Here is a 13,977-nt window from a genome sequence, read left to right on the forward strand (position 1 = left end):
CGAATAATAATATATTTCTATCATAATATTAGATGGGATAAGATATTTGTAATTTTAAATTATGTAATTTTTGAATAATTATTTTAAAAAATATGAATAAAATATGAGATTTACATAAAAAAAAAAAATTTAATTTGATGCACGTCATCACATGACAGACAAAAAAAAAAAAAAAAAAACTATTTTAGGTAACAAATTAAATATGAGTCGTATGTGTATCTATGTTGCACCTATCTATCTGTATTTTGAAACAAAAGCGGGCACTTTGTTAAAGTAGTGGTTTGTATTAAAACGATGTTTGTTTAGAAGTCTACTTACTGGTTGGAACTTGCAAGAAAGCATCCCAATTCCCAACTCCCCAAACCCCCCAAATACCATCCGAGTGGCTTCCTATTTCTAACCTGCCTTTCCCAAAATTCAGTGAATGAAATCATTAAACATAGTATGAAAGAGAAACTCCCATTTTGCCTATGATTAGGAGAGTAACGTTAGGGATGGCAATTCTAATATGGAGATCTCGTTTGTATCGTATTAAGTCGTGAGTATTAGATTATATAATTCAATCCGAACATGACCCGTTTAATTAAACATATTAGACATTAAAATCTTAACACGACTCATAAATAACGAACAATCTGACCTGCTTAACCCGTTTGATAAGTTTTATTGGATTAGTTCGGACATCACCCGTTTAATCTATTCAATTCATTTAATTCGTTTCACGTAAATGAGTTTAAGTTTATACGTATATTTATTTTTTTATCTCAATTCATATAATTTCATACATAATATAAAGATAATTATATAAATCATTCACAATTATAATTAGATTCACAATAAAATATTTTATCATTAATAATTATATAAACAAAATTATATTTTTATAAAATAAAATTACATATTGACTATAAAAAAGTTTAATATTTTGAGATATTAAGTAGTCAAATATTAATATTAGTATTATATCCCAAAAAAATGCATGTTAAACTAACATTTATAAAATTTGATAATATAATTTATTCATATTATACAAGTTAATTGTCAATTTCGTGGGTTGACCCATAAAAAATCATATATTATCGAGTCAATCTATTTTGACCAAAACTCATTTATATTAAACACAAAATTTGCATATTTCATGTCAGGTTCACAGGTCATGTCATATATTGTCATTCCTAAATATTATACCTTATATGTTCATACACACGCTATCTAAAAATCATATTTTGTTTAAAAAAAATCATATTAAAAGTCGTAACTTCTAAAAGAGTAATAATCAATTAGGCACGAATCGTGAGGATTACAATCAATAAAAGAGTGAGTTTTTAATTGAAAACACGTGATTTACTTTTGATAACAATAGTCATTTGGAGTGATTGTGATAATTAGACGTGTGAGTTTAGCTTACTGGAGTTCAGCAGTTACAAAACCGGGAAGGACTGATATTTAAGAAATCAGGGATATATTAGTAATTCGGATATTATTTGAAATTTGGTTCGAGACCGTTTGTGGCTAGCTTTGTGCCTCTTATTCCGAGCAGTTTCGTCTCCTTTCTGATTGTTGTTTCCGTCTCTGCCTCTACCTCTCTCTCACACACACGTCAGGGGACTTGCTCCCTTGCTTGTGGTGTTATTTCCGACTCAACTCCTTTTCTTTCTTTGGTTCTCAGAAACTCTTGCAGAATTCAATCACAAAAACTTGAAGTACCTGACTTTTTCCTTCAGCATTTCAATGTCTATAGCTTTCGTTTGGGTAGTGAGGTATTCTGAGGTATTCTATGAATAATAATAATAAAATAATGACAAAATATTGAATAGTAGTGAAAAGAATGTGAAAAATAATAAATAATATTGAGGTATTCTCAGTACTCAAACTAGTAAGGAACATAAATTTCAAAAAAAGGAAGATACACGCGAGGAAGCGAAAAGGTAAAGTTTTTATTACTCGAGTATTTTCATCAAATTACACAATATACATGGTGTGGTTCATTCAAAAATGACTGGCCTCTCTTCTCTTTGCCTGATCAATCTCTGTCACCCTTTTAACAATGTTTAGCTTGTTACTGTCTGTGAGTCTGTACTGTTAGACTTGCCAAAACACATGAATTTTTTGACACCAGATAGAGAGCGAGAGGAGTCAAGAGCATTTGAAGTTTGCAAGTTTTTAAGATTCATCTGTAGCTGCTATGCAAGGGATTGACGGATCCACTATATTTTTCTCTCCCTCAGCATCTTCAGACTTGACTGGTAAGCTTTTATCCAGTTCACAATACAAAACGCCATTGCCTGAATTTTCAGACTCCTTGATCTCAGTATTGTATGCCACTTGATCTACTTCTCCTTGAAACCCCAAAAGACGAGATGCATCCCTCAGGTTCGCCCTTGATAATATGTCTTCAGATTTAGTTGAAGAAATGGGTGCTCGGTCACCAACTAGGTCAGCAACTCTCACCTTAGCAATCAAAACCACCACTAGTAAATAATAAGCAAAACTAAATCAGTAGCACAGAAAGATGTGGTTGAAGAAATGGGTGCTTGGTCACCAACTAGGTCACCAACTCTCACCTTAGCAATCAAACCCATTAGTACCACTAGTAGATAATAAGCAAAACTAAATAAGTAGCACAGAAAGATGTGGTTGAAGAAATGGGTGCTTGGTCACCAACTAGGTCACCAACTCTCACCTTAGCAATCAAACCCATTAGTAGCACTAGTAAATAATAAGCAAAACTAAATTAGTAGCACAGAAACAATTTTAAAGCAACAGAGTAATTTCTGATGCCTAAGAAGAAAGGAACAGCCATACGGTATTATATCAAACTTAAATCATCAAACTTGTCACCAATGTTAATTCAAGATAATTAACTGAAAAGGAAAATACAGTCCCAAACAGGGGACATCTGTTTAGAAATATGGTTAACAGTGCGACGAAAAGTCAGTACAGATCAGTTCCTTGTATTGAAAATTGTTTGCAGACTGACCTCTTTGACCTTACATTGAACCCAATTGCTAGATTTCATATTATAAGTACCTGTAATGGCTTCATGATATCCAATTCTTGATCATCAGTTTTTCTGAGTGCATCTTGAGCTTGTAGCTCCATGGAGTCACGAATAAGCTGACTGAGAAAGTTTACATCATCAGACATGATACCAAGTCCTTTCAAAAGTTTAGAGCCCAGCTGTAAACTTGTCTGCGTTAATAATGTGAACACTTTAGTCAGCCTGTCCAGGCCAAACCATAGGAACGCTATCTAGTTAAAAGTCCAAAAAGATAAACTAAGATTCAATCTGCTAATACCTCTGCATTTTCCAATATAGCATCTGTCACACCTGCTTTCTTTAGATCTAAAAGATGCGCGAGGTCCTGAGCTCTTGCATAAATTGGGATCTGATTGACAGATTTTTTGCTATGAGACTCACAATCAAACCAGCAAAAATAAAGACCACAAATACAATTCTAACTCTGCAGTACATTAATAAAATTTATGTAATAACAAATACTCTCATATGGCACCTAAGTAAACCCGCATGGATTTTTTTTTTCAGTCTTCCTCCTTTCTGTAGTGACCTGAATCTCCAATCATGTTTGTCATGGTTTTCTCACCAACACATGCTATTCTAGGGCATCACACGCACATGCAAGAGGGCAGGAGAGAGAGAGAGAGAGAGAGAGAGAGAGATTACCACAGGGAAAGCAAGTCGAAGTCTTTGAACAGCCTCAATTGTCCTGTTCCTCCCTGTGTACATAACCATGACAGCTTTTGGAGAAGAGATACCAGCAGACTGCAAAACTGCTGGGCGCGACCCATCCCCATAAAGAGTTGGAAAGCCAAGTTTTCTGGATGCCTGTTAACTTAATAGTTAAAAAATTATATATATTTTTTTTATATGGAACCTCATGAAGGCAGGGCCCTTCAGATCGACCACTGGGAGCTACCCCAGATATCTTTACTTTGCACTATCTCTTAATTAACATAAAACAAAGAGGAACTGAGTCAAACTGAAGAAAACAGTTTTGTAAGCCTAACAAATCCTGCTTACCTTCACTATAGAAGGATCAAGATCAAAGGCAACATAATGCATTCCCAAAGCATCACCATCTAATCCAGAAGCCAATGGGGTGGACAAGAGATTGGCAAGGACCTGCATATGAATTTTTCAAAATAAGAATAAAAAACATTTTCATTGGGATCATGAGTGATTCCGTGAAAATGAAACTTATTATCATATACTCATTATTTTACCTGACCCATTTGTCCAAACCCAAGGATGACCACAGGCTCACTGACATCAAAGCTTCCCATCTCAACAGCTTTCTGTAAAATATTCATATTTCAATTGAGGTACACTGAAATGTTACTGAAGAAACGGGAAAATACTGAATCTGTAATTATCAAGTCAGCAGATCTGGTGTTGTATGAATATTTACACATATTTACGTCAGGAGTGCAAGAACTCAGTGATAGTTATGACTTAGTAACTTCAACTATTTGATGCAACAGCAGTGAACAGAGTGAAAAGAAGGGTTAGAAAAATGCACAAAAATGCAAACAGTTTTTTCTTTTTTTTTTATAAGTAAAAATTTACTAATATCAATAGGTGAAACCAAGTACACTGGGTGTATACAAGAGAGAACACCTAGCTCATTAATACAAGAGAGAACACAAAAATGCAAACAGTTTGGAACCTAAACTAACTAGATCATGTTCACGCATGGCATCTAAGTTGCATCCTATCTCAGTCCTTGTATGAGAACTTAATTCAACAAAATCAATGTCCACCATGGTTGCCCCTTGTCATCTATTATATCAATATACTGACAGAGAACCTGGACATACATCATCTGCATCAGACTTATCCTCAATAAATTCAGCAGCTCTTCTTCCAGCTTCATTGAGAAATGGGGTTAATGCCATTGACAAGACAACAACAATTATGAGCAGCTTGTTAAGCTCAAGAGGTAGCACACCAAGCCTGCTTCCGAGAACACAGAAAATTTTAGGAAAAAAAAAGAGAACCAAATGCTTAGTCTGTGAATAGGTATAAATTGAACAAACATATGACTCGCCTGTTTGCAAGAGAGAAAACTACAAATCCAAACTCGCCTCCTTGAGATAGGAGTAATCCTATTCTCACACTTTCCTGAATGGTCAGTCCAACACGGGGACCTATTGCAGTTATGATCAGCGTCTTGATGGCGATCAAACCTGCCAAAAGTGAAAGCACATTTGGCCACTCTCGGAAAAGGAGCTGCAAAGAAAGAGCAGCACAATGCTTAGACCCCCATTAAATTTTAACTTTTAATTATTTAACTTTAAAGCATATTGTCAAAAAGGGACGAGAGAGATAGAAACGAAGAGTCTCTTAAGTTTGCTATCCCAAAATCATTTTTTTTCTCCTTTGATAATTGTAATTACTGATAATAATGAGACAGAATGGGCGATAAGGCTGGAGCGAGAGTTAATCATTGTGATACGGTAGGCCAACATTATGAATGTTTAAACAGTTCAAATAAATTGGAAAAACCATAAAAAAATGAGAAAGGGAGATGTGAGAGGATGCCACATAGGATTAATCACTGTAGAGCTGCAAACTCAGCCAATAATCGGTATAATGGAGTAGTTTATGATATTATGAGTTTTGAAAATGTGAATACATCAATAAACTTACTTATATTAGGGCCAAATATAAATAAAATGTGTCTCCTTGTTGCAGAGGCCAACGGAAATGATGACTTCTCGTGTATTTCATGTTTTTCAATCTTCCCCTAGACAACAGAGCTACTTAAACAGTTAAAAGAATAAGATAAAAGGCCTCGTAACCTCTTTATTTATGTCAGCCACTTCAATTACGCTCTTTTATGTCCATTGGATAACACTCACTATTATGAAAATGAAACTCATAGAATATATCATAATGAGTTAATAAAAATCAAAATGCACAAACATCTGGTCCAGATGAATTATATTCGTTCACCAAAACAATGCATAATGTAAGACAAAAACCTTATGCATATGTACTCAGTTTCTCATCCTACTAAATTGCAATTCAAATGCACAAAAACCCAGAAAGTAGAAGATCTAAGGGACATTCATCATGTTAAATAACTATTATACCTGCATATCAATGGATGTCCCCGTAGTGACAAAAAATAACCCTAGAAGCAAACCCCTAAATGGCCTTATATCAGCTTCAATCTGTGTCCGGAAATTTGTTTCTGCTAATATTGCCCCAGCTAAGAAAGCTCCAAGCTGCAGTTCGATCAAACTTTATCAATGGATGGAAACTGAAAATTTCGATCCCAACAATTCTCCAAGCTTAAGTAACGATATCAAACCGTATCACTGAAGCCCAACTTCTGGGTGAGAAGAGAAGTCCCAGCAACAGTAAGTAGGCAGAGAGCAACAAAAGCCTCTGAGCTTCTCGCTTCTGCAACAACCTAATCAGACAAACTATATTATTGCCTCTGAGATACAAAGGTGTTTTGGGTCCTTAATAAGTAAACAGAAAACACACCTCAAAAACTCGTCTGAGTAGGAACTTTCCTGCAAGAGAAAGCAGACCCAACCCACCTAAAGCCTTTAAACTTTCTTTAGCAAGCATTGGCCAAATACTTTCCTCTACCAGATTCTGCAAAAACAACGGAGTGCAGGGTCAATGAAACGCATTATATGTGAGAAGACAACATACAAAAGAATAAAAACACAGCATAAAATAACAAAAATAGAACTACAAGGGAATATGCCTGTGAATATGATTAACAAATTTATTAACCATATGCATTACTGACTACTAATAGGCTTATAGAATAGAAGATATGTTGCATCCATCTCAAACAAGGAAAGCTCTGCCGTCGGTGAGCATTAAAGAAAATTGTATTTGAAACTAAAAGCAATTGTATGCTAAAGTGCATAGTAAGTTCCTGTGTACCTGACTCTCTAGCACTGGAAGTATGACCAAAAGCGGGACAACTGCTATGTCCTGCAAATCAACCAGTGGGAAGTCCAAAAGTTACTGACATCATACTGTGAGGTCTAATTTGCAAAGACAACCCTAGCAAAATCCAGAAGGGGAAGTAAAAGGGAACATAAGCCCAGGCATGAGTCTGAAGTAGAACCTGTAACAGAAGTATACCAAGAGTTGCAGAGCCAAATCTTGTTGGGAGCTCACCTTTCTCTGCAAGAAGCTATATACTATACTAGGTAAGATCAAAATTATAGTCCAGTATCATTTGCCATGATGCATATCGGTTAAACAGAAAACACGTCAGCATGTATACAATCCATTATATATCCAACCTCCTTTATCAATGTTTTGAACTTGTCTTGATCACTAAGATTCAAATCTACTTCTTATTGCACCATGTGAATCACCTCACCAAAAGTAGAAGCAGTTTATTGCACCATCCTTAACCTCCAGTTTCAAATCTCATTACTTGGAGAAAGTAATTAAAATGGTCAGCTCAAGAATGGACAAAGAGTAAGGATCCATCTCTCAAAATGTAAGGTTGTTTCGGTTATAAATTCTTCAGCAAGAAATAAGATTCGTAGTGCAATTTCCCAAATATTCATAATGCCTCAAAAAACTAACAAATGATCCAGCTCACAATCAAGTCATAATATCAGAAGAAGCAAGCCAACATAATTGCTCCATTGGGTGCCCATTGCTATTATTTATGACAATTCAAGAGATTTTTGTACTTTTTGGAACTTTAAAGTTTCATCATGACAAAAGAAATTTCAATAGGAACCTTTCCATAATGTGAACCTAAGCTTAGCTATTAGCATTTTCTCCATAATGGCTGATATCAGCTAATCTAGGAATACCTGCAGAACAAAAGCTGAGGAAGACAGAGAGAGAGCAGCACCAATCACCACAGCCTCATCAATGCTTCTGATGTTGACCTGTAACAATAAAATTAAACTAGATATTAACAGAGCAACATTTTTTTAGCAGTACCATAGAACATGTAGAAGATGGTTATGGTAGCAAGGCTTTTGTTCAACTAGGTCGATACGTATAATTAGCAAAACTACATACTCGCCTAATCTATTGTAACGCCCCAATGGAATGCCCAAGCCACATGGCTTAGACTCCAAAAGGACTAGTTAATGATACAATTGGAGTCCCATTGGAACATTATAAAGAGCAAGAACTTCTCATTCCCAAGCAATGTGTGATCTCATACACCACTTACCCTTATCGCTTATCAGAATGGGGAATCACATCTATACATGTAAATCTATGGACTCGATTCCACACAAAATATTGTCATTCTATTCTATAACATGGATTTGATGCAAATGCAGGTTGCAACAAGTTGAGCAAGTCACAGCATGAAAGTCCCATGTCATGAAATTCAGGTGAAAATAAAAAAAGGAAAACAAATGTGATAAAAAAAAAATGTGAGTACATGCGAAATATTAAGATGTCTCAAAAAAGAGTTCTCACCAAATCAGGCCTTGAGTGAAAAAGAAATTCCAAAATTCTTGTTCCAATGGCCCCATTAGGAGGAAGTTCAAATGCTGTGAAAGCAAGAGTACATAACACAACCTTCAAGGGCAAAGATTTGAAAAACAAAATGGTAAACAAAGATCAGTTAATCAATTTAAAGACTCGCCCAGAATTCATAGAAGTCTTAATTATTTTTGCCACGCAACTCCAAGAACAACCTGTAAAGAGTAAATGCAAGCTAAACATGTAAACTTACAAGAAACAGCACATGTATGGAATACAGTCTAACAAAGCTAAGACAAGGGGATTCTTTACTGAACAATATACTGGTACACTTCTAATAATATTAAAGTAATATTTCTTTGAACCCAGTTAACTCATCTTTCATGGGATTTTTCTGTTAATGCTTACAGCAAAGAAATTAAATGCCATGTTAATTACGTAATTTTCCAAAAGTAATGAACCAGAGTAAACAGGAAGCTGAATAGTTACATGCATACAAATACAGGGAACAAAAAAGAGAGAATTTTGATCATGGACCTTGAAACCTATATATATGGACCTCAAACTACTATGCTAATTGCTTGAGCAAGAAATTTTCATAATCAATTCTAGGAGTGGTTTATCCAACCCAGCCAACCAATCAATATTGCAAATATCTATTGGTTCGTTGTTGAAATTTGAGCATTTTAGGTTTGAATGTGGCCAAACAAAAATGCTCAAAACATTCAACCAAAAACATATCCCTAAAGCAATATTTTTTTTTTCAAGCATGAGAAAACTGAGTTCCGACTCCAGATCTTATCAAAAAGATATATTTCTTGCTCCAAACAGCACCCAGTATTTGACAACAAGTTTTTCAAAGTCATTCGCTGCCCAAATGCAAGCACAATACTCTTCTAGTGTTTGTTGATGCCAACCAAATAAAACTCCAAGAATAGGAAATAATCAATTATATGCAAAATTAAACTTTGATGCATCTATTAAAATCTCAAGGTTCCAGCAATTTCATATCATGTATGTCAAAAAAACTTAATAAATAATTATTTCACAACTGTCATGTTTGATGTTCCGTAATAATGCTAAATAACAGAAGAAACGTATGTACCATCTGATTTGCAAGAATACTCTACCCCTCTGGACAATAAGATCTTAGCTTTTGTCAATATCATACCTGAGTCAATCCCATGCCAAAGGCAAATTTTGCAAGAGCTTTCAGGCGTGCAAATGAAAGCTCCAAGCCCATCTCAAACAGCTGAAACATTACATTTATTGATAAAAAAATCAATGATAATCAAGATAGATGGCACAGTATATATTACAAGTGGGCAAGGTGATTGTTATTCAAATTATAGCCTTCAGTTTTTCAGACTTAAAAAATTACTTCTAAAAAAACTCAAGAGTAAAAAATCTGAATCAAGAAATACATATCCACAAAGCCATCCAACAAAGATGAACATTTCAGCTAAAAAATATTCCCAGATATCTTCTTGTGGGTATTAGCTCTCACAAATCAGCACAGGAGACCTAAAATACGTCCCAATGCCCTAACCTTCAGTACAATGGGTAGGTGCAAGCAATTATCTACTGAAGAAAAAATACTTTGAAGGTAGATGCATTCATGGTTAAGCATCAAACAAATATTACAAAGTGATGTTTTCCAATAGATTAAAATCTCATCGTATGAGAGTTTGCACCAAGAAAAAGAGCAGAAACAACAAATTCAGCATATGAAAGAACTAAATGGTACGTGAATCATTCCCTGACTTGACATAAAACAAATTGCATGTTCAGGTCTCAACTATTCAGTATGGATAAAACAAAGTTCCCCTTATATGGGAAAGGGCTATAGAATGATAGGCATTTCATCACACAACACTGGAAGGAGACATGTATGGAAACGTAATTTGAGACCACTAGTTTAAGGACAATGATAATGATACAACACTATAAAAAGCTCCAATGCATTGTATTCTGATTTTGAACATTTATTCTATTTTAAGGACAATGATATTGATGACAAAATTTTCATTTTGCCATGGTTAAATATGGTAATAAAAATTGCAACACAGTGGTAATAGTGATAATCTGTTTAAAAGTTATAAGTTGCACCCAAAGCGATTAAGCTTACCAAAAAAAGAATACCCCATTCAGACAGAACTTTCACATCAGTAAGATTTCTAAACAAGCCAAACTGATTGAGGACAATCCCCCCAAAGAAGAAACCAAGTATCTGCAAAGGATCAGCACTAAAAATTCAGTAGGGAACTGAAACAATAAACTAAATAACTACTGCAGCTGTCTAATTCTACCACACTCTATTCAAATATGAGCTTTGCTAAGCCATTAAAGAAGAATTGTTGCAGGAAGTATGCATGTGCATGTAAAGCAGCTTACTTGTTTGTATTCTTTTGCATAATACATTCTAATATCGGTGCAATATTGACTGATCAAGTAATTTGTATACATGTATTAACTATATAGCTATGTATAATATACACATGTATACCATGGTAGATCAAATTAAGTAATTCATGTTAGATATCTTGCTTAAGAATAAAACCATTCATAACATTCATCTGGTTGTGTGGCTGAGCTGGGTTCTTTCTCAATGCTTATCCTTACATTCTCAGACCTTTAGGAAAGAGCATAGATCAAATATAACTCAACCTTAAAATAATATGTCTTGTGTTTGTGCACGAGAGAGAGAGAGAGAGAGTAAAATTTTTTTAAAGAAAAAGATTGAAGTACCGAAGTTTTACTTACAGGGCTAGCTCTAATGACCTTGAAGGCCGGAACAACCAAGACAGTAACAGCTAAGAATGTCAAGGTATCCGAACCTAAATCATTAATGACCTCAAGAGCATTGGCAACATCAATTGCTGCATATACCCGGGATCTTTCCCAAGGGGCCAATCTATGGTTAAAACAGAATCCTCCCCAATTAGATACCGAGGGAAATAATGAATGCGCACCCCCAAAAAAATATCCTGAAACAAGAGAACTCTGACTCATCCTATAATTGATGGCATATGATGACAGACACACTTGCTGGTTTCGGGAATAAGGCATTTGAATATATTTTCCACCAAGTCGTGAAGTAGCATGGGAGCAAGCCCCAATTGGGCTCTTTTGTTTGAATATGTCATATCCCTACAAGGGGACAAACAATTGAAATAGATCAGTATTAATGAAATACATTTATATATAATGATAGAGTGCAGATAATTATATTCTACTCAGATTGAACGAGTGTAAATCATCAAATGCGTTTAAAGAGTTAATCAGGAAAGAAAGTTGAGATAGTGAGTATCATGATGTCATTCATGCGCCAATTGCTGCAAATTTTTCCAAAGAAAAGATAAAATGCACGAGCACATCAAAGAGATCTAACTTAACATTTGCCATTCAAAAATGTTAACTTTGACCATCATAAAACTAGCTAACTTCTCAGAAATATTGAATACGGAGTTCAATCCAAAACCAGATTACATACAATTTAGGATGAAAAATTAATGCATTTACAAATTAATTCCAAACAACGATTCAAAACCTGTGGCCGTGTTAATTCTCTAGTTATTCCATTGGCGAACCAGATTTTCAATTATGGGGAATTCAGAAAATTTTACGGAAAAAAAAAAGGAAAAAGAAAAAGAAAAACCACAACAACATGGAGTGAAGAAGTTCAACGGATATTCAGTATTCTACCCAGTTCACCCAATCAAAATTAATAGGGGCTCTAATTAATTTTAAGCAAAAGTCGAAAGCTATAGGCGCTTGTTGGGAAGTTGATGAAGTAGTTAAGGTCCAGATATGACGTTCAGATTAACTATTCTTGAATGAATAAAGTCAATAATTCTAAATTCAATTAAAGCTCCATGAAACATAAAAAAAAAAAATCCATCATAGCATAAAAAAAACATAGAAAACGAATATGGCTAGCCAAGAAAGCACAAGAAATGCTAAACAGGAACTGAGCCAAAAAAGGTGTTAAAAATCTGGCGTAATATATGGTACCTGGCAACGAGGAATTGACTCCAACATAGTGCTCGCTGCTCCGGCTTATGAAGCAAGAACTCCTAACTTGAAGTAGTTACAGTGCATTTGCTCGGTTTTACTGACAAACCCAGATATAAAATTGCATATATCTCGTGGGGAAGAAAAGGGAAAGATTTAAGCTTTGGCTATATTTATACGGCTCCAAAAAAGGACGACCACCAAAATGATTAAAACAAAAGGCTCAAATTGAGGACGAAAAACGCACACGTTCAAACTCAACTCTGTGAGTTTCGAACTTCGAAAGAGAGACGCTAAAGGTCCAAAGGATTTGATGATTTTTTTGTAGTCAGAGCGTATGTGCGGAGGAAATGCACGCCCGGACCGGAGCATGAATTTGCTCTTGGCCACTAGCCTCTCCGGCTGAGTTTTACAAGCTAACGTAATGTCCACGTGGCGATAAGTGATTCCACCATGTCATTATCTGAAACAAAAACAAGAATTTGTATTTATCACGTGCCAATGAGTTGAAATTTAAGGATGTTTTAAAAATGAAATTTACATGAAAGTTCATGGGAAAGAGAGATTATTAATTTTTTTTTATAAGGAAAACAAGGATTATTTTCCGACTGCCTTTGTAAGAAGAGGAAGGTAAATATTATCAGAAAGAAGATCATTGGTCATGAAATTAAAAATTAAAAATTAAAAATTAATCAAAATACCAATAAATTAAATGCTCCGAAAAGATACCCACAATTTAAATATGAAAAACATGAAGGTTTATAAAAGATCAATTTAATATGTTGCAAGAATGAACCGTTATGCTATGAATGGGAATAAAATCCACTTCATTTTAATTTTTTTTAATATTATTATTATTTAAAAATTTTAAAAAATTAAATTATTTATTATATTTTATATAAAAATTTAAAAAAATTATAATAATGAGATAAAATAAATTAAAATAATTTCAGTATCCGAGCTCTTAGAAGAGAAAAGAGTTCCCTTTTTTATTCCCGCACTTTTAAGTTTCTTTATTTTCATAACAGCCTGTCTATTCGGGACTCAATCCATGGAGAGGAAAATAGAGAACGGAAGAGCCTTTATACAGTCATTATTCAGGAATTAAGACAAACACAGAGACAGAGATATATATTGCTTAGCACAAAGAAAAATGCTATTTTGTCTATTTCATTTATCTTCTCATTTTGACACTTCATATATTTTATTTTTTTTTACTTAAAAAAATAACTATTAATATATTGATATTTTTTTTATATTTTTTAAAAATATTTTGAAATGATAAAAAAAATATATAAATTAAAAAATTAAAAACAAATAAAAACAAATTTTTGAACTAGCCATCAAAATAAACAGTGCTACACAGGCGACAAAGTAGCACCGCTCTAGCACAGAACAAAAAAGAAGATGTACAATACAGGACAGCAGATTCCATACTAGTTTTCTCCAAAATTCAAGAGAACAACATCCTTGTTGCATCTGGCTCTATGGTTGAGAAATTGAAC

General features: G+C 34.3%; 1 protein-coding gene across 1 annotated transcript; it reads right to left on the minus strand.

The window, feature by feature from the left end:
* Positions 1–1,917: 1,917 nt before the first annotated feature.
* Positions 1,918–12,852, minus strand: LOC109008703 (K(+) efflux antiporter 3, chloroplastic-like). The gene is made up of 19 exons (XM_035684511.1): positions 12,473–12,852; positions 11,222–11,608; positions 10,587–10,688; positions 9,630–9,710; positions 8,453–8,554; positions 7,828–7,905; positions 7,119–7,187; positions 6,932–6,982; positions 6,518–6,631; positions 6,339–6,440; positions 6,118–6,252; positions 5,070–5,251; positions 4,840–4,975; positions 4,246–4,317; positions 4,043–4,144; positions 3,686–3,847; positions 3,300–3,389; positions 3,031–3,192; positions 1,918–2,451 (listed from the first exon to the last, which is right to left on the minus strand). Exons 1-19 carry the CDS (start codon positions 12,497–12,499, stop codon positions 2,164–2,166), a joined length of 2,442 nt encoding a protein of 813 aa, XP_035540404.1. The 5' UTR covers positions 12,500–12,852; the 3' UTR covers positions 1,918–2,163.
* Between the last annotated feature and the right edge of the window lie 1,125 nt (positions 12,853–13,977).

The sequence above is a fragment of the Juglans regia genome, chromosome 13 (assembly GCF_001411555.2).
Source record: "Juglans regia cultivar Chandler chromosome 13, Walnut 2.0, whole genome shotgun sequence".
Lineage (NCBI taxonomy): Eukaryota > Viridiplantae > Streptophyta > Magnoliopsida > Fagales > Juglandaceae > Juglans > Juglans regia.

Bases quoted from the DNA above. Each gene is read 5' to 3' on its own strand.
- LOC109008703 (XM_035684511.1), bottom strand. From the start codon at position 12,499: ATGTTGGAGTCAATTCCTCGTTGCCAG. The intron at 11,609-12,472 runs GTACCATATATT...GTCCCCTTGTAG, and splicing joins AGTCAATTCCTCGTTGCCAG to GGATATGACATATTCAAACA. The intron at 4,145-4,245 runs GTAAAATAATGA...ATTCATATGCAG, and splicing joins GGTTTGGACAAATGGGTCAG to GTCCTTGCCAATCTCTTGTC.